The following is a 20,198-nucleotide window of genomic DNA, read 5'->3' on the forward strand; positions in this document are numbered from 1 at the left end:
ATTGGTAGCCACTGGAGATTTTTGAGGAGGGGAGTAACATGCCCAGAGCATTTTTGCACAAAGATGATCCGGGCAGCAGTGTGAAGTATAGATTGAAGTGGGGAGAGACAGAAGGATGGGAGATCAGAGAGGAGGCTGATGCAGTAATCCAATCGGGATAGGATGAGAGACTGAACCAGCAGGGTAGCAGTTTGGATGGAGAGGAAAGGGTGGATCTTGGCCGTGTTGCAGAAGTGAGACCGGCAGGTTTTGGTGATGGACTGGATGTGAGGGGTAAATGAGAGAGCAGAGTCTAGGATGACACCAAGATTGCGGGCTTGTGAGACGGGAAGGATGGTAGTGCCTGCCGTCAACAGTGATGGGAAAGTCAGGGAGAGGGCAGGGTTTGGGAGGGAAGATAAGGAGCTCAGTCTTGGACATATGACTGAGGCCCAGAGAAGTGAAGTGATTTGCTCAAGGTTACACAACAGACAAGTGGCAGAGCCGGGATTAGAACCCAAGTCCTTCTTACTCCCAGGCCCGGGCTCTATCTACTAAGCCGTGCTGCTTCTCTAGGTGGTTTCCTCATCAGAAACTACTGTGTCACCCAAGAAATCTCCCCAGTAGGCACCCTGCTATTTCCGCAGCCAGGATTAGAAGCTAGTAGGTCTTCTGAGTTCCATATTATAGGCAGGAAGCTCATGATTCCCCAAAGGTTATATACGTGGCATCAAATAAGACAAAGATTCTGACTAAAACCAGAGGTGCCCTCTCATGGAAGAGTTGGAAGAACAGTCACCCCAACTGTTTTCTGAGATGAACTGGCAGCATGGACTCCTGCCAAGAGCACAGGCTTGGGATTCAGCGGGCTTGGGTTCTAATCCCAGCTCTGCCACCTGTCTGCTGGGTGACCTTGGGCATCACTTCGCTTCTCTGGGCCTCAGTTACCTCCTCTGTAAAATAGAGATTAAGACTGTTATCCCCATGTGGAATAAGGACTGTGTCCAACCTGATTAGCTTGTATCCAACAAGGATCTTAGAACAGTGCTTGACACATAGTAAACACTTAAATATCATATCTTTTTAGAAAAGGATTCCCAACCTCGCTCATTCCCAAGTCTCTGACAAGATCTGGGAGTTTCCAGCCAAAGACACAGAATGTGCTTCTCAGGCCTGTCAGTTCTTCAAATCCCATCCCTATTCTCTCTAAAATCCCTACTTCCTACTTTCTGAATGAGGAAACTGAGGCAAGGAAACATGCCTGTACTCACCCAGCAGGCTAGTGGAAAAGCTAGGGCTAGAACCCAAGTCTCCTGATTCCCAGACCTGTGACTTCTCACTATATACGCTGTCTCAATACAATAAGAAAGATCTCTCCCTCTCTTTTTCTTTCTTTCCTTATTTCTATTTTTTCTTTCTCTGTCTCTCTCCCCCATTTCTCTCTCTCTCCTCTTTTTCTTTGTTTCTCTCTCCTCTTTTTCTTTCTCTCTTTGTCTCTCTCCCCCCTCTTCCTCTCTCTTTTTCTTTCTCTCTTCATTTCTCTCTCCCCACTTTCTCTCTCTCTGTCTCCCTCTCCCCTTTTTCTTTCTCTCCTCTTTTTCTTTCTCCCTTCATCTCTCTCCCCCCTTTTTCTTTCTCCTTTTCTTTCTCTCTCTCTCTCTTTCTCTCTCTCACCCCCCCCCCCTTATCCCCCTCTCTGCTTCTCCTTGCCCTTTTCCTCATCTATCTCTTCGTCTCTCCCCAATGTTCCCTGCTGACATCTCGGCTGGGAATGTCACCAGGCAAGCCCGCTTTGCAGCATTTCCACATTTCAACATTTCCGTTTTCAACCCTGGCTAAGGCCCAGAAGCCTGTGAGAATGAAAAACGCGCAAGAAAAGGCTTTAAGTCTTCAGGAGAGTTCAGTTGGAGTTTAGAGTGAGGGTTCAATGATTCTTTCTCTGATCCAAATTCATCATCCAAGTCTTCCGACCGCTGCCAGGGTCCTGTGCCCTGGCTTTCAAAGTCAAAGTCAGCGGCAGAAATTCAACTTTTCATTTTTAAAGCTTCAGTTGGAAACTGACATAGGCCCTGTTGGAGGCTGACATGGGCCTACTTTACAACAAGGCCAGGGAAGCTGAGCTGCTGACCTCTTCATCCTTCCTGCTTCAGTTAGTCAGTCAATGGTATTTTTTGAGTACTTCCTGTGAGCAGAACACTGTACTAAGCGCTTGGGAGAGTACAACAAAACAATAAACAGACACGTTCTCTGCCCGTAATGAGCTTATAAAGATGACTGGCTGACACTCTCCAGGTCTGGCTCAGAAACAAGACAGTGCAGATAAACTCCCGTCTCGGCTCCTAGGCACGTCTGAGAGGAAAAGCAAGTGGCCAGTGATTCTTGGGAACCGCTGAGTCTCAAAGCTTACCTTTGCCCTGCCTGGCCTGGCCCCCTGCTTCAATCTCAGGCAAAACGTTAACCGCCATCAACGACTTCCCTCCACCACTTGTCCTGCCGTGTAACCTTAGACAACGTTGTGGGCAGGCAATGAGGCTGTTATAGTGTTCTCTTTTACTCTCCCAAGTGCTTAGTACAGTCCTCTGGCCACAGTAAATGCTTAATAAATACAATTGACTGACAAGTCACTTCATTGGAGAAGCAGCATGGTGTAGTGGATAGAGCACGGGCCTGGGAGTCAGGAGGTCATGGGTTCTAATCCTGGCTCCACCACTTGTCTGTGTGTGACTTTAGGCAAGTCACCTCACTTCTGTGTGCCTTAGTTACCTCATCTGTAAAATGGGGATTGAGACTGTAATTCCCATGTGGGAACAGGACAAAAAATCCAATCCGATTTGCTTGAACCCATGCCAGTGCTTAGTACAGTACCGGGCACATAGGAAGCACTTAAATACCATAATTATTATTATATGCAGCAGAGTGGTCTAGGGGGTAGAGCACAGGTCTGGCAGTTAGAAGGACCTGGGTACTAATACCAGCTCTGTCACGTGTCTGCTGTGTGACCTTGGGCAAGTCACTTTGCTTCCTTGGGCCTCAGTTACCTTATCTGTAAAATGGGGATGAAGAATGAGAGCCCCATGTGGAACAGGGACTATGTCCAACCTGATTATCTTGTATCTATCCCTGTGCTTAGTACAGTGCCTGGCACATAGTAAGTACTTAACAAATACCATAAAGAAAAAACAAAAAAAACCCCGCCAAAACGATTCAGCCAGACTTCTTGGAAAATAGCAGTCACAGTATAAAGTGTTTATGGAACTAGAGGATCTGAAGCCTGTCACCAGACATCAGGCATTTCTGGGCAGGGGAATCCAGACCTCACACTTCATTCCTCTAATGCCAACCTTCTCCCTGTACCTCAATCTCATCTATCTCACCGCTGATCCCTTGCCCACGTCCTGCATCTGGCTTGTAGCAATATCCTTCCTCATGTTCGACAAACAATGACTCTCCCCTGTCTTCAAAGTCTTATTGAAGGCACATCTCCTCCAAGAGGCCTTCCCTGACTGTGCCCTCCTTTCCTCTTCTCCCACTCCCTTCTCTTTCGCTCTGACTTCCTCCCTTTATTCATTCTCCCTCCTGGCCCCACAGCATTTATGTGCTTACCTGTAATTTATTGATTTAATATTCATGACTATTTCCCCCCTCTAGACTGCAAGCTATTTGTGGGCAGAAAATGTATCTGGCTATTGTTTTAGCGTACTCTCCCAAGACCTTAGTACAGTGCTTTGCACACGGTAAGGGCTCAATAAATATGATTGAGTAAATTGAATAAATAAATGAATGAATGAGAGATAGGAGGAAATAGGAGGAGCTGAGGAAGCAGAGAGCAGAAAGTTTGGCCTGTGGAAGTTGGGGAGCAGCAGAGATAATAGCACTTGTTAAGCGCTTATTATTTGCCAAGCACTGTCCTAAGCGCTGGGTAAATATAAGTTGATCAGGTTGGATACAGGCCCCATTCCACACGGGGCTCACACTCTTAATCCAAATTTTATAGATGGGGTAACTGAGGCCCAGAGAAGTGAAGTGACTTACCCAAGGTCCCAGAGCAGACACGTCCTTTTGACTCCGAGCCCCATGCTTTATCCACTAAGCCACGAAAGTGGCTTTCTGGCTGGGCTCCCAGCGAAAGCCCGGGGAAGACTGTGATTTTCCGGAGGATGGAAGGACTTATCGGGATTTGAGTTTAGTTCTCCCCTGTCCCCTTGCCCCCTTCCCCCCTTCCCCCCACAATTGAGTATGGAGCTCATGAACTTACCCAGTGATGGACGAATCTACTTCATGCACCAGAGGCACAGAGAGGGTGAGCGTATTATCATGGAGGGCTCCAGCCCGCTCGATATTGCCACTGGGTGGAGAGAGGAGTGAGAAAAACCCTCCGTCAGCCCTGTGTGACAAGTGCTCCCCAGGTTGGCATGTAAATAATAATAATAATTGTACTTGTTAAGTGCTTACTATGTGCTAAACAAATACAAGTTAATCAAGTTGGACACAGCCTATGTCCTACATGGGGCTCACAGTCGCAATCCCCATGTTACAGATGAGCTAAACTGAGGCACAGAAAAATGAAGCGAGTCTCCCAAGGTCACACAGCAGACAAGCAGCAGAGCTGGAATTAGAACTCAGGTCCTTCTGACTCCTAGGCTGAGTTCTATCCACTTAGCCACACTGCTTCAGGTCTGATGATCAGGTGCTCTTTTCCAATTGTCCGTGTTCTGTACAGTCAGCAGGGTTTGGGGTCAAAACTTCTTCCTCCACCTTCTTGACTTCCCTATCTCAGCACGAGGACATCAAAGAGAGCTAGCTCCAGAGGATGGAATTCTGGTCCCTCCCTTCCCCCCGAGCCATGTACCCACACACACATCCTGCTCCATCCGGTAAATCAGTTCCTGATGGAAGAGGAAAGCTTCCCTGCCCTTCCATCCTGTCAGGCACCTGTGGTTACTGGAGGGTCAACACTGCTCTAAGCCTCATCAACCTTATGCTCTGTTGGGGCTGCTCTGGCCTGAGCTAAGCGAATTATAGAGGGATAAGGCAGACCGACTTCAAAGGGTTCAACCACGCTCCAGTACGTCCGTGAGTTTTGGAGTCTTTTTTGTGGTTTCCCCGCCCGGCCTGGAAGGCTGACGAGAGGAACGTTTTCCTTGGTCGGTTTTCATAGCCCTCTCTGCCGATCGTTCCGGGAAGCCAAATATCTCCGAGGCATTTTGGAGGGGCCAAGGGAGGGGGTTAGGGCCAGGGGCGGGGAGTGGAGATTTTGGTGTGAGTTTCATTGGGCCTCACAGACAGCAAACAGAAGAGCGGAGAGAATTGCATTCTACTGGGTGACTGTCAAAGGGGAGGAATGTGCTTCCACATTTTCCTACCTTGGGTAAAAGTCTGAGGCCGGACCACCTTCCTTCCCTCTGAGGAGCCAGGGTGCCCCTGTATCTCAGAGCCCAGAGAATTCAGATGACTTGGACAGAGACGCATAGGAGGATGCAGGTGCTTTGAGGGAGAGTTTGAGTTTCCTGTCAGGACCTCAAGTCCTGATTCTGCCCTAGGGCAAGGCAGGAAGGTAGATGTTGTTGGGTCAGAGCCTGTAACCACAAAACTGCCTTGGTACAAATGCAACTGTGGGCTTTTAGACCACAAAGCCCTGTGGTCAGGACTGGAGGTGCAATCAGAGCCAAGGGCTCCTGGTTCCCAAATCAGACTTGGCCCCAACATCTAAGGCCTCTCCCAGGCCAATCTTCTGGGATGCTATCACGCCAACCGCAAAACACAGGCCAACACTATTAGGGTGATGAGCCTTGGGTTGCCCTGCAGTGCCAGACTCCGATTAATTCTGATCGTAGAAGCAGCATGGCCTAGTGGATTGAGCATGTGCCTGGGAGTCAGAAGGACCTAGGTTCTAATCCCAGCTCTCCCATTTGTCTGTTGTGTCACCTTCGGTGAGTCACTTCACTTCTCTGGGCTTAGGCTACCTCATCAGTAAAATGGGGATTAAGACTGTGAGCCCCATATTGGACAGGGACTGTGTCCAACCCGATTTGCTTGGGATCCACCCCAGTGCTTAGAATAGTGCCTGGGACATAGTAAGTGCTTAACAAATACCACAATCATTACTATTATTATTACCCTGGGATCCATGGACTTGCTCCACATGTCAGACCTGAGGGGAAGGGAGAAGGGCCAGAAGAAACCTATCCTTGCATAGCTTTTAGGGGGCATGGAGAGAGTGCCAAAAAGGTCCCAACACAAGTAGAGGTGAAATAATCCAGATATTCTGAAACGATGAGGAAAAGTGGTTTCCTAACCTTTCTAAAAAAAAAAATAGGAAATTTGGAGGAAAACTGCTATGTATGCAAAAATTACTCTTTCTCATCTAAATTCCTCTTATGGCTTTATGATCACAAACTGTATGAGGTGTGACTGACCTGACATCCAACATGGTATGTGAAATGGGCTCTTTAGGAAGAATGAAACAATAATCGCAAAGAAACGCAAATGTCCGTTTGCTAGTGGCTGCAGTTGGGACCGGTGGAATTAGGTACTGTGGGATAGAAGGAGCCTAAATATCCCTTGAGTTTCTTCTCAGTTGAGAGAGGGAGAAAGGTAAAAGTGGAACGTGGAAGGTATTTAACAGTAATCAAAGGAAATTTGAATGATCTGGACTTCAAATGATGCCTCCACCCATTCAGCGACCTGCAGCTTGAAAGATGAAACTTTTTTAATAAATCAATCGATCAAAGGTGCTCATCGAGGATTTACAGTGTGCAGAGCAGTGTTCTAAATGCTTAGCACTGCACTTAACCACTCCTCCAAACTTGTAGGGCAGGTTTCTTCTTGCCACAATCGCATAATATTCTGAGCAAATTCACCTCACAGTGGCATAACTCACTCCCTTAGCTCTACCTCCCTCCCCGTCCCACAGCACTTGTATATAGGTATGTACATATTTATAATTCTACTTATTTCTATTAATGATGTGCATATATCTATAATTTTTTTTATTTATAACTATGCTACTGATGCCTGTCTCCCCCCACTAGATGGTGAGCCCATTGTGGGCAGGGATTGTCTCTATTTGGTGCTGAATTGTACTTCCCAAGCACTTAGTACAGTGCTCTGCACACAGTAAGCACTCAATAAATATGATCGAATGAATGAATAATATTCTGAGCAAATTCACCAAAGAAAAGATGCACCCGAGTCTCTCAGTTTCATCACAAATTGCAAAGTAAGAGACATAAGTAACATCTGTTTCTAATACTGTTAGTTTTACTTGCATTAAATCTTATTATATTTCATCATTGGATGCTCTTTTCAAAGAGAATGAAGGGCAACTGAAATCACTGTCCTTTTTAAAAGCACCTCATTCAACATTTTTTAAAATTAATAAATGGCTCCTTTTTCATTTTCAAAAAATACTCTAATTTTCCAATGGGCTATAAGGGAGAAACCACTTACCTTTGAGCGGTAACAAGAAATTTCAGCGTTTCCTCTTCCCCTGATAGGTGACTTGTATCAAAGATCACGCTGAACTCATACTAAAGGGAGAGAAAGCAATATTCTACATGAGAAGGACAGGGTAGATTTTAAAATGGTTTCCTTAATCTTCTTGAGGAAAAATAAAAAAAATTCTGGTATTTATTAAGTGCCTTTTTTTTTTGCGAAGATTTGGGGTGGATACAAGGAAATTGGATTGGATACAGTCCGTGTCCCATGTGGAGCTCACAGTCTAAATAGGTGGGAGTAGAATTTAATCCCCATTTATAGATGAGGAACCTTAGGCACAGATAAGGTAAGTGGTTAGCCCAAGGTCACACAGCAGACAAGTGGTAGAGTGGGGATTAGAACCCAGGTCCTGTGACTCCCAGGCCTGTGCATTTACCATTAGACCACGATGCTTCCCAATCTGGTATTAGTGTTCTTTCCCCCAGTCTGCTGTCATAAAACAGTATTTCCTCATATGACTCTCCTCCAGAATTTCAGGTTGATGCTATAATTTGGATAAGAAAATGGGGACCCAGCTCACTTTCAAGTGAATATAGTGCTTAGCCCACAGTTAAACCCTCAACAAATACCATTGATTGATGGATTGATTCTTGATTCCATTTAGTATCTGGCCTCTCTGGCAACATTTAATTAGTGATCTGCATTTGGACTTTCTCTAGGCAACACGGAAGTGTCTGAAAGAGTTAGGGCAGCCCCACGAGTCTCTGAATCAATCATTCAATTAATCAGGGGCATAATTTATTGGCTAAAGGTATTATTTACAGAGCACCAACAGTCTTCATCCCCATTTTACAGATGAGATAACTGAGTCCCAGAGAAGTGAAGTGACTTGTCCAAGGTCACACTGCAGGCAAGTGGCAGAGCTAGGATTAGAACCCAGGTCCTTCTGACTCCCAGGACCGTGCTATATCCACTAGACCTCACTGCTTCTCCAGTCTAGTTCATCTTCATCCCTCAAATCACTCAGTAGCCCTTACAGTATAGATCTTATATACTCTAATATACTCTTGTACTTAGTAACAATAATAATAATAATAATAATGGTATTTGTTAAGTGCTTACTATGTGCCAGGCACTGTTCTAAATGACGGGGTAGATAGAAGGTAATCAGGTTGTCCCACGTGGGGCTCACACTTTTGATCCCCATTTTACAGATGAGGTTACTGAGGCACAGAGAAATTAAGTGACTTGCCCAAGGTCACACAGCAGACAAGTGGCAGACCCGGGATTAGAACCCATGACCTCTGACTCCTGAGCCCGGGCTCTTTCCACTAAGCCTCGCTCCTTCCTTTGTAGAAACAGTAATAATAGTAGTAGTAGCAGTCAAAATAGTAAAGGTGTTATTTATTGAGCACCAATTGGGTGCAACATACTAAGCAGTTCTGTACAGTAGAGAAGGACCATGGCCTAGCAAAAAATATGAATAACATAATAAAAGTATGAATGGAGAGAAGTAAAATGTGTGACTGTTAATATTAATATAATATATAAATACAATTGATCGATTGAGGGCCGTCCCATTGAAGCCATTATCAATACGCCAGAGGCCAGAAAACAGCTGGACCCCTAAAATATCCTGGAAGAATTCTTATCTCCCCGTCTCATCTCCCCCACATCCCATGCCAGCTTTTTATTTTTTATTTAATGGAATTTGTCAAGTCCTTACTACATGCCAGGCGCTGTACTAAGTTCTGGGTAGATACAAGCTAACGTACCTTGCAATTTCATTCATTTGTTCATTCAATCCTATTTATTGAGCACTTACTTTGGGCTGAGCACTCTACTAAGCGATTGGAAGATACAATACAACAATAAACAGATACGTTCCCTGCTCACTACAAGCTTATGGTTATACTGTACTCCACCAAGCACTAAGTACGGTGCTCTCCACATGGTAAGTGCTCAGGAAATATCACTGATTGATTGGTTGTGGCTGTGGGTCAGATGACGGAACTGAGGCACAGAGAAGCGAAGCGATTGTCCATAGTCTCACAGCAGACAAGTGGCAGAGCAGGGATTAGAACCCAGGTCCTTCTGACTGCCAGACCTGTGCTCTATCCACTAGGCTACACTGCTTCTCTGCTTCTGCCCCGGAGTGGTGGTATGGAACATGCCTGAAGGGCTAGTTCTGGTGACAGGTAATCCTTATCAAGAGCCAAAGAATTTGCTGCCACCTAATAAACTTTTGGGGTATTTTTGAAAGTCCTAAATTAATCCATGCACATGATTCAGCCAAGGAGAATCACCCTAAATGAAAAGCTTCATTAGAGAAAATTTAGAAGGGTATTAAATCACGCAGGACATTTGTTTAAAATTGCTCACTGATTGCAAACATATGGAAACGTTAAAATGGTCCGTTATTGTATGGAGAACCATATGGAAGTTTAAGCTGCTGACTTAAGATGACTTTGGGGAAAGAGTGGAATTTTGTTGAATGCTTAGATAGGAAACACTTTCGTTCTGATTTAATAGTAAGTATGGATATGTTTCAAAAATGCATGGCTATTTTTCTGTTTGGTGTCTCCCTAATGGAGACTGTCTTCTAGCTACATATTTGAGCTCTAAAAGTCCGGCCTAAGTTCAAGGATGAGGGAGGGGGCTACAGTTGAGATTGGAGCAGGAACATTAAGTATTAATTATCATTAATTAAGCAGTATTAACATTACGTACTATTCATGAAGTTCTTACTCTATGAAGAGCACTGTATTAAGGACTGTGATAAAAAAACAGTTAGAGGGAGCTTTCAGGGGGCTCACAGCATGGCATAGTGGATAGAGCACAGCCCTGGGAGTCAGAAGGACCTGGGTTCTGATCCCAACTCAGAACCCAACTTGTTCTGACAAGTGGCAACTTGTCTGCTTGTGACCTTGGGCAAGTTGCTTCGCTTCTTGGGGCCTCAGTCCCCTCATCTGTAAAATGGGGATTGAGCCTGTGAGCCCCATGTGGAACAGGGACTGTGTCCAACTTGAGTTGCTTGTATCCACACCAGCACTTAGGTACAGTGCCTCACATATAAAAAATTCCATAATTATCATTATTATTACTACAAAAATAAAAGGAGGGAGACAGTTCTTGGGATGACATTTATGGAGAGACAAAACTAAAAATTAAGTGCTTAATGAGTACCATTACTAGAGAAGCAGCCTGGCTTAGTGGAAAGAGCATGGGCTTGGGAGTCAGTGGATATGTGTTCTATCTGCCACTTGTCTGCTGTGTGACCTTAGGCAAGCCACTTAACTTCTCTGTGTCTCAGTTACCTCATCTATAAAATGGTGATTAAGACTATGAGCCCCACGTGGGGCAACCTGATGACCTTGTATCGACCCCAGCACTTAGAACAGTGCTTGGCACATAGTAAGCACTAAACAAATACCATCTTTATTGTTATTATTACTACTGCTACTGCCCCATTCTCAAATCTAGCCCCCTCCCGTTTCTTGAATTGAGGTCGGACTTCCCCGTCGCCACCCTCGGGGGAGAATATGACTTCGGCCACCGCTAGGCTTCAGCCTTCGAGCCCTCAGACCACACTGAGGAGAAGGCTGTGGCCCCCTTAGAAGACCGTTGTAGAGTGGGCTTGGCTCTCCTCCTCCCAGCTGGCCTGGTTGAATGGAAACCATAAGGGACGAGGTGGAGAGACCTTGGCCTCTTACCTTAGACTTGGATCTCATGAAGGGAAAGCCCACGCTGCACTTGAGGAAGTCCGACTCGAGCAGCTCACAGGAAATGCCCATCTCCTCCTGAAAGACAGAAGAAACCGGGTAAAGGGAGAGAGCCTCAGAGCTGGCAGGAGGAAATGGGCGGATGAGGAGAAGTGGTCACAGAGCAAAAGAAAATCAGGGAAGTTCTGGCACAAAGAAGGCGCTCCATAAATACTGTTGATTGATCGATTGATTGGGAAGTTAAGGAGAGGAACTGGAGACAGTGGATGTAGACAACTTGCTTAAGGAGAGTCCAACTTTTGCCTTTTCTCCACTGCCATGCTTTCCAATCAATCACTGGTATTTGTTGGGCACTTTCTTTGTCCAGAACACTGTACTGAACTCTTGGAAAAGTACAGTCCAACAGTTTATACCATCACTGCCACATCCTCACCCCATACTTCTCTGCAAAGTAAAGCAATGCAGTTACTTAGGTGCCTAGAGAGGCTAAAAGCCTCTTCTGAGAACACAGAGCCTCTAGTTTTATCTCCCTAAATGAAAGATTCCCTGGTCAGTTCTTCTCAGATCTTACTCTGGCTCTGCCCCTGTTGGAATTCATGGAGTTTGTGAAAATTTCTAGGAACTGGTGAGGAATGACAATAGGCTAAATTCTTCAGCTTGATAATCCCAGCATCACAAAAGGGAAGCATAGAAAGAATCTATCCCACTGTCTTTCATCTTCATGTCTTCATACTCATTGCGTTTCATGTAAGTTCGTTATGGGCAGAGAACGTGTCTGCTAATTATGTCAGATTGGACTCTCCCAAGTGTTTAATACAGTTCACTGTGCATGGTAAGTGCTCAATGAATACCTTTGGCTGACTGACTGACCAACAACCCAGTGTGGAGTTTTCCCAGATGATCTCAGCCAGAGACCTTGAGAAGGAAGTGATAATGTAGTGATATCATATGGAGAGAGAAATGGGAACCCAAATCTTTCACAAAGGCAGTGTGGCCTAGTGGAAAGCATGTGAGCCTGGGCATCAGAGGACCTGGGCTTTGGTCCCAGTGCAGTCACTGGCCTGCTGTGTGACCTTGGGGAAGTTGCTTAACCTCTCTGAGCCTCAGCTTCTTTGTCCAGAAAATAGGGAGAAAAACACCTGTTTAACTTCTCTGTGGCTCAGTGTCCTCATCTGTGAAAAGGGCATGACATCTCTTTGCCTCTTAATTTAATTCAGTCATTCAATCTCATTTATTGAATGTTTACTTGGTACAGAGCACTGTACTAAGCTCTTGGAAGAATACAATACAACAATAAACAGACACATTCCCTACCCACAATGGGTTTACAGTCTAGATGGAGGGAGGAAGACATCAATACAAATAAATAAATGACAGATATGTACATAAGTGCTGTGGGGCTGGGAGGGGGGACAATCAAAAGGAGCAAGCCAGGGTGATTCAGAAGAGAGTGGGAGGTGAGCAAAGGGGAAAATTTTTGAGCTCCCTGTGAGACAGGGATTGAATCTAATCTGAATGCCTTGAATCTACCTCAGTGTTTACAACTGTGATTGGCCCTTAGCAAGTGCTTAACAAATACCACAGTGAACTAACTCATCTTCTAGGCTGGTTCTAATGCCGGATCTACCACAGCCCCATTGTGTGACCTTGGGAAAGTCACTTAACTTCTCTCTGCCTCACTTTCCTCATCTGTCAAATGTGGATTCAATGCCTGTCCTACCTCTCAGATGGTGAGCCCTATGTGAGTCAGGGACTGTGTCCAACCTGGTTAATCAATTAATCAATTAATCAATTCATTAGAGGCATTTACTGAGCAATTGCTATGGACAGAGCACTCTTCTATGTGCTTGGGAGAGTGCAATATAAAAGTTGGTAGACTGTATATACCTCAGTGCTTAGCACTTAGACACCAGTATTACTATTGTTATGGTTATCATTATCATTAATATTATTATCTCCCTCTATGAACTTCCTTCCCTTTCACCAACCTTCCTAAGCATAATAGAAATCAATCAATCAATCAACTGTATTTATTGAGTGCTTACTGTGTGCAGGGTATGGTACTAAGTGCTTGGGAGAGTGCAATACTACCGAGTTGGTAGACGAGTTCCCTACCTACAATCTTATAGTCTGAAGGGGATTCAGGAATTATTATAAAGAAATATTTTATAACACAATTTATAGATGTTATTCAGAGCAAAGACAAGGGAAGGCTCATGTCTTGGGAATGGATGTTGGAAGGGGGACTACAGGAGCAGTGAAAGAGCGTGTTTTGGATTCTAGCCTGCTTAGTCTTGCAGAAGTGCAATTATTATTATTATCATTATTATGATGTTTCTTAAGCACTTACAATGTGTCAAGCACTGTTTCAAGAGCTGGAATAGATACAAGTTAATCAGGTTGGATACAGTCCCTGTCCCACATGGGGTTCACAATCATTCACGGGTCCTCTGCTTCTCCATTCCCTGTGTTTAATGTTCTATCTTACTCTCCCAAGCTCTTAGTACAAGGTTCTGCACACTGAAAGCGCTCAATAAATACCATAGAATGAATGAATGAGTTCTCATTCATATATTTGTCCCTAACATTTTAATTACTTCATTCAATCAATCATATTTATTGAGTGCTTTCTGTGTGCAGAGCACTGTAATAAGTGCTAACCTGTGCCTGGCCACAGCATGAACAGGCAGGAGAGATGGTTCTGATTGGATCCTACGGAACGGGAAGGTAGAGTTGGAACTGTCCCTTTGAAATAATCAAGTCTAGCCCAGAAGGCAGCCAGCTGAATAACTGGGGTAAATACAAGAGCTAGAGCAGATGCAAGCAAGTGTGGTTGGATACAGTTCCTTCCCTGTCCCACATAGGGCTCACAGTCTCATTCCCCCTTTTTACAGACAGGGACACTGAGGCATAGAGGAGCATGGGCCTGGGAGTCAGAAGGGCCTGGGTTCTAATCCCAGCCCTGCCACATGTCTGCTGGGTGACCTTGGGCAAGTCATGTCATTACTCTCGCCTCAGTTACCTCAACTGTAAAACGGGGATTGAGACTAGGAGCCCCATGTAGGGCAGGAACTGTAGCATCTGGCACAGAGTAAGAGCTTAACAAAAACCATAAAAAAAAACTGATCAACTCCATTCCTAGGCTGGTCAGAGGGACACTGACTGCACTTACTGTGTGCAGAGCACTGTACTAAGCACTTGGGAAAGTATAACGAGGGAATGTGTGACTTTCTTGTTCTATTGTTCTCACCCAAGCACTGAGTATAATGATTTAACATCATCATCATCATCAGTCGTATTTATTGAGCGCTTACTATGTGCAGAGCACTGTACTAAGTGCTTGGGAAGTACAAATTGGCAACATATAGAGACAGTCCCTACCCAACAGTGGGCTCACAGTCTAAAAGGGGGAGACAGAGAACAAAACCAAACATACTAACAAAATAAAATAAATAGAATAGATATGTACAAATAAATTAAATAAATAAATAAATAGAGAAAAAAATATGTACAAACATATATACATATATACAGGTGCTGTGGGGAAGGGAGGGAGGTAAGATGGGGGGATGGAGAGGGGGGCGAGGGGGGAGAGGAAGGAAGGGGCTCAGTCTGGGAAGGCCTCCTGGAGGAGGTGAGCTCTCAGCAGGGCCTTGAACGGAGGAAGAGAGCTAGCTTGGCGGATGGGCAGAGGGAGGGCATTCCAGGCCCGGGGGATGACGTGGGCCGGGGGTCGATGGCAGGACAGGCGGGAACGAGGTACGGTGAGGAGATCAGCGGTGGAGGAGCGGAGGGTGCGGACTGGGCTGTAGAAGGAGAGAAGGGAGGTGAGGTAGGAGGGGGCGAGGTGATGGAGAGCCTTGAAGCCGAGGGTGAGGAGTTTCTGCCTGATGCGCAGATTGATTGGTAGCCACTGGAGATTTTTGAAGAGGGGAGTGATATGCCCAGAGCGTTTCTGGACAAAGATAATCCAGGCAGCAGCATGAAGTATGGATTGAAGTGGAGAGAGACACGAGGATGGGAGATCAGAGAGAAGGCTGATGCAGTAGTACAGACGGGATAGGATGAGAGCTTGAATGAGCAGGGTAGCGGTTGGGATGGAGAGGAAAGGGCAGATCTTGGCAATGTTGTGGAGCTGAGACCGGCAGGTTTTGGTCACGGCTTGGATGTGAGGGGTGAATGAGAGAGCGGAGTCGAGGATGACACCAAGGTTGCGGGCTTGTGAGACGGGAAGGATGGTAGTGCCGTCAACAGAGATGGGAAAGTCAGGGAGAGGGCAAGGTTTGGGAGGGAAGACAAGGAGTTCAGTCTTTGACATGTTGAGCTTTAGGTGGCGGGCAGACATCCAAATGGAGATGTCCTGAAGGCAGGAGGAGATGCGAGCCTGGAGAGAGGGGGAGAGAGCAGGGGCAGAGATGTAGATCTGGGTGTCATCAGCATAGAGATGATAGTTGAAGCCGTGGGAGCGAATGAGGTCACCAAGGGAGTGCGTGTAGATCGAGAACAGAAGGGGACCAAGCACTGAACCTTGGGGAACCCCCACAGTGAGAGAATGGGTGGGGGAGGAGGAGCCTGCAAAAGAGACTGAGAAAGAACGACCGGAGAGGTAAGAGGAGAACCAGGAGAGGACGGAGTCTGTGAAGCCAAGGTCAGATAGCGTGTTGAGAAGAAGGGGGTGGTCCACAGTGTCAAAGGCAGCTGAGAGGTCGAGGAGGATTAGGATAGAGTAGGAGCTGTTGGATTTGGCAAGCAGGAGGTCATTGGTGACCTTTGAGAGGGCAGTTTCCGTGGAATGTAGGGGATGGAAGCCAGACTGGAGGGGGTCGAGGAGAGAGTTATTATTGAGGAATTCTAGGCAGCGAGTGTAGACAACTCGTTCAAGGAGTTTGGAAAGGAATGGTAGGAGGGATATGGGACGATAACTAGAAGGTGAGGTGGGGTCAAGAGAGGGTTTTTTTAGGATGGGAGAGACATGGGCATGTTTGAAGGCAGAGGGGAAGGAACCAGTGGAGAGTGAGCGGTTGAAGATGGAAGTTAAGGAGGGGAGAAGGGATGGAGCGAGAGATTTCATGAGATGAGAGGGAATGGGGTCAGAAGCACAGGTGGCCGGAGTAGCACTTGACAGGAGGGAGGAGAGTTCCTCTGAGGACACTGCTGGGAAGGATGGGAGAGTAGCAGAGAGTGTTGAGAGCTGGGGGGATGGAGAAAGGGGGGAAGAGACTATGGGGAGGTCGGACCTGATGGATTTAATTTTGTTAATGAAGTAGGAGGCCAGGTCGTTGGGGGTGAGGGAAGGAGGAGGGGGAGGAACCGGGGGCCTGAGAAGGGAGTTGAGTGTACGGAAGAGCTGGCGGGGGTGACGGGCATGGGTGTCAATAAGGGAGGAGAAATAGTTTTGTCTGGCAGAGGAGAGGGCTGAGTTAAGGCAGGAAAGGGTAAACTTGAAGTGAACGAGGTTGGCGTGGTGTTTAGACTTAGACACATTTGTTGCCCACAATGATTTAGAGAAGCAGCATGACAGTGGAAAGAGCAGGGGCTTTGGAGTCAGAGGTCATGGGTTCTAACCCCGGCTCCACCACTTATCAGCTATGTGACTTTGGGCAACTCACTTAACTTCTCTGTGTCTCAGTTACCTTATCTGTAAAATGGGGATTAAGACTGTGAGCCCTTCGTGGGACAACCTGATTACTTCATATCTACCCCAGTGCTTAGAACAGTGCTTGGCACTTAGTAAGCGCTTAACAACAACCATTATTATTATTTCAGTCTAGAAGGAGAGACAGACAATAATATAAACAAATGACAGATACGTATATAAGTGCTGTGGGGCTGGGAGGAGGAAAGAATAAAGAGAGCAAGTTGGAGCGATGCAGAAAGGAGTCTGGGAAAAGAAAAAGAGGCCTTAGCCGGGGAAGACCTCTTGGAGGAGATGTGCCTTCAACATGACTTTGAAGAGGCAGAAAGTATTGTGTACTACATGCAAGGATCTGCTCAAAGCACTGGGGTAGATAATAATTACGGTATTTGTTAAGCCCTTACTACGTGCCAAGCACTGTTCTAATCACCAGCATAGATACAAGTTAATCAGGTTGGACAAATTCTCTTCCCACATGGAGCTCACAGTCTTAATCCCCATTTTATAGATGAGGTAACTGAGACCCAGAGAAGTTCAGGTCACACAGCAGACATGTGGCGGGTAGAAAAAGGTGGACAGAATCAGGTTGGACACCGTCCATGTCCCATATGGGGATCCCAATTTTAGCATATTCATTAAACTTGCATCATTTTTCCCTTTTGCTTCAAACCTGCCGGTGTAACAACAACATCCTCCTCTTCCTACAGCTCAGGAACTTGGAAAATGGCCAAGTGGTAGACTCTACGGGAAGACGCTCCCAGTGTCCTACCCATAGGTCATTCCTGACATCCTCATAGAGGCAGTTCATTTGCCAGAATCCTCTGGTGCCTGCAGGAGAGGTAGGGAAAAGTGCAGCTAGTAGGCTGGAGGGTTGGCAGGCTGGGCCCACAGGGAGAGACCGATGAAACTACAGGAAATGTGTTTGACTTTCTAGCCGAAAGAGCAGAAACCTTTTGCGCTCAATTATTTTCCAAAATGAAGTGAACACAGAGAGTCGTTTCCCTGGTTTATCCTACCAGCCAAACTAGCCACAGTCCATTTAGATATATCCAGGCATTTTAACTGGATAATTAAAGACTAAAAAAGTCCATTTGGCCTGAAGCTTTTCAGATATTTGAGGTCCCAAAACTCACAGGTAATAATCATAGAGTTGAGACTTGAAGTGAATTTCTTTTTTTATCCAGACAATTTCCAAAGGTTAACTGTGTTGTCTACATGTGTCAAACATTATGAAACCCTAGTATAGCACTGAACTGCTTAGTCTTTTCCTCTTCTTCTGCATGGGGAGCTCCCATGGAGTCGGACGAAGTTTTGAACAAAAAGCAAGGAGACCCAAATTGGAAATTTCTTCTCAGAAAACAAAACATTGATCAAAGACAATGGCAGAGACTCAATATTTCACTGTGTGAAAGAAGGCAATGGTAAACCAATTCCGTATCTTTACCAAGAAAGGTCTACCGATACACATACCAGAACAACTTTATGACAGAAGATGGGATGTTCGGGAGCGGGTGTGTCCACAGAGTCACTATGGGTAGGAAACGACTTGGCATTTGAAGTAGACTGTGTACTGAGCACTGTTCTAAGCACTTGGGAGAATACAATTAAACAGTATCACAGACACATTTCCTGCCCACAGTGAGCTTACAGCCTAGAAAGGACTTACGCTTCCTAATTATGAAGACCAACAGGAAGAGGTGAAAGTGTGGCCTAGTGGATAGAAAGCTCATAATGGGCAGGGAACATGTCTCCTGATGCTGCTGTGGTATACTTTCCCAAGTGCTTAGTACAGTGCCCTGCACATAGCAAGCCCTCAATAAATACTAATGATGACATTTGTTAAACGCTTACTATGTGAAAAGCACTGTTTTAAGCGCTGGGTGGAATACAAGGTGATCAGGTTGTCCCCTGTGGGGCTCACAGTCTTAATCCCCATTTTACAGATGAGGTAACTGAGGCCCAGAGAAGTTAAGTGACTTGGCTAAAGTCACACAGCTGACAAGTGGCGGAGCCGGGATTAGAACCCACGTCCTCTGGCTCCCAAGCCAGGGCTCTTTCCACTGAGCCACGCGATTGATTGATAGAGCACAGGACTGGAAGCCTGGTGGCCTGAGTTCTAATACTGGCTCTGCCTCTTGTCTGCTATGTGACCTTGGGTAAGTCACTCCCTTCTCTGTGCCTCAGTTCCCTCATCTGTAAAATGAGGATAAGACTTGTGAGCCCCATGCAGGACATGGATTGTGTCCATCCTGATTATCCTGTATCTACTCCAGTGCCCGGCATATAGTAGCTCGTTGTGAGCAGAGAATGTGTGTGTCTATTGTTATATCGTACTCTCTCAAGTGCTTTGTACAGTGCCCTGCACACAGTAAATGTTCAATAAATACAACTGACTGACATAGCAAGCACTTAACAAGTACCATTAAAAAAAAAGAAGATTCTCCCTCCTCTGCCTACCCACCCTTGAGAAGTCAAACTCTCTCTCCATTATATTTCCAATCCAGTGAATGAGCAAAAGTCCAGAGTCCTGGGTTCTGAGCGCTTGAGATGCAACAAAGCCCTCCCCGGGGGAACCTTCGGCAAGTCACTTCACATCTCTATGCCTCCGTTTCCTTATCTGTAAAATGGGGATTGAGACCGTGAGCCCCATGTGGGACAGGGACTGTGTCCAACCTGATTTGCTTGTATCCACCCCAGTGCTTAGTACAGTGCCTGGCACACAGTAAGCATTTAACAAATACCACAATTATCATCTAGCACAAGCAGAATGCTAAAGAGCCTCTCCTTATAGAGCAGAAACTTCACAATCTTTTTCCTTCATTTGCGACTTTTCTCTTGGCAGTTTCTCTCCTTGCCATTGCAGTGGAAGGTTGAGACCAAACGGTTTCAGTTTCTATTCCTGGCTTTTTCCTTCGAATCCCTTTCCCCAGAGCCCATGAATTCCTGCCTGACCCCCGGCTCTGTAGAAAAACTATAACTGCACCATGCAGATTCCTTCTCATGAATCGGACCACTGTTTCTAATTTCAATTACTCCGACTGTTTGTTTAAAAACGAATTCTCCTCAGCCCAGTACCAAAACACAGAGGGGCTTGGCTTCCTGCTGAAAGGGGCAAAAAGTCAGCTCAAGTGTGTTGCCTGAATAGAAGTCCGGCAAGGACGAGAGCCTGGTGAATCAATCAATCAATCAATCAATCAATCAATCGTATTTGAGCGCTTACTGTGTGCAGAGTACTGTACTAAGCGCTTGGGAAGTACAAGTTGGCAAAATATAGAGACAGTCCCTACCCAGCAGTGGGCTCACAGTCTAGAAGGGGGAGACAGAGAACAAAACCAAACATACTAACAAAATAAAATAAAAAGAATAGATATGTACAAGTAAAATTAATCAATCAATAAATAGAGTAATAAATATGTACAAACATA

The 20,198-nt window shown here is 45.7% G+C and overlaps 1 protein-coding gene across 1 annotated transcript in view; it reads right to left on the reverse strand.

The window, feature by feature from the left end:
• The window catches only part of ITGA9 (integrin subunit alpha 9), a 285,545-nt gene that overhangs the window by 53,571 nt on the left and 211,776 nt on the right, over positions 1-20,198 (reverse strand). The window contains exons 19-21 of the mRNA XM_038761964.1: positions 11,130-11,216; positions 7,429-7,508; positions 4,235-4,324 (exon numbers count right to left, since the gene is read on the reverse strand). Coding sequence (XP_038617892.1) covers positions 4,235-4,324; positions 7,429-7,508; positions 11,130-11,216 — 257 coding nt within the window. The remainder of the gene's footprint in view (positions 1-4,234; positions 4,325-7,428; positions 7,509-11,129; positions 11,217-20,198) is intronic.

Source organism: Tachyglossus aculeatus, chromosome 2, assembly GCF_015852505.1.
Source record: "Tachyglossus aculeatus isolate mTacAcu1 chromosome 2, mTacAcu1.pri, whole genome shotgun sequence".
Taxonomy (NCBI): domain Eukaryota; kingdom Metazoa; phylum Chordata; class Mammalia; order Monotremata; family Tachyglossidae; genus Tachyglossus; species Tachyglossus aculeatus.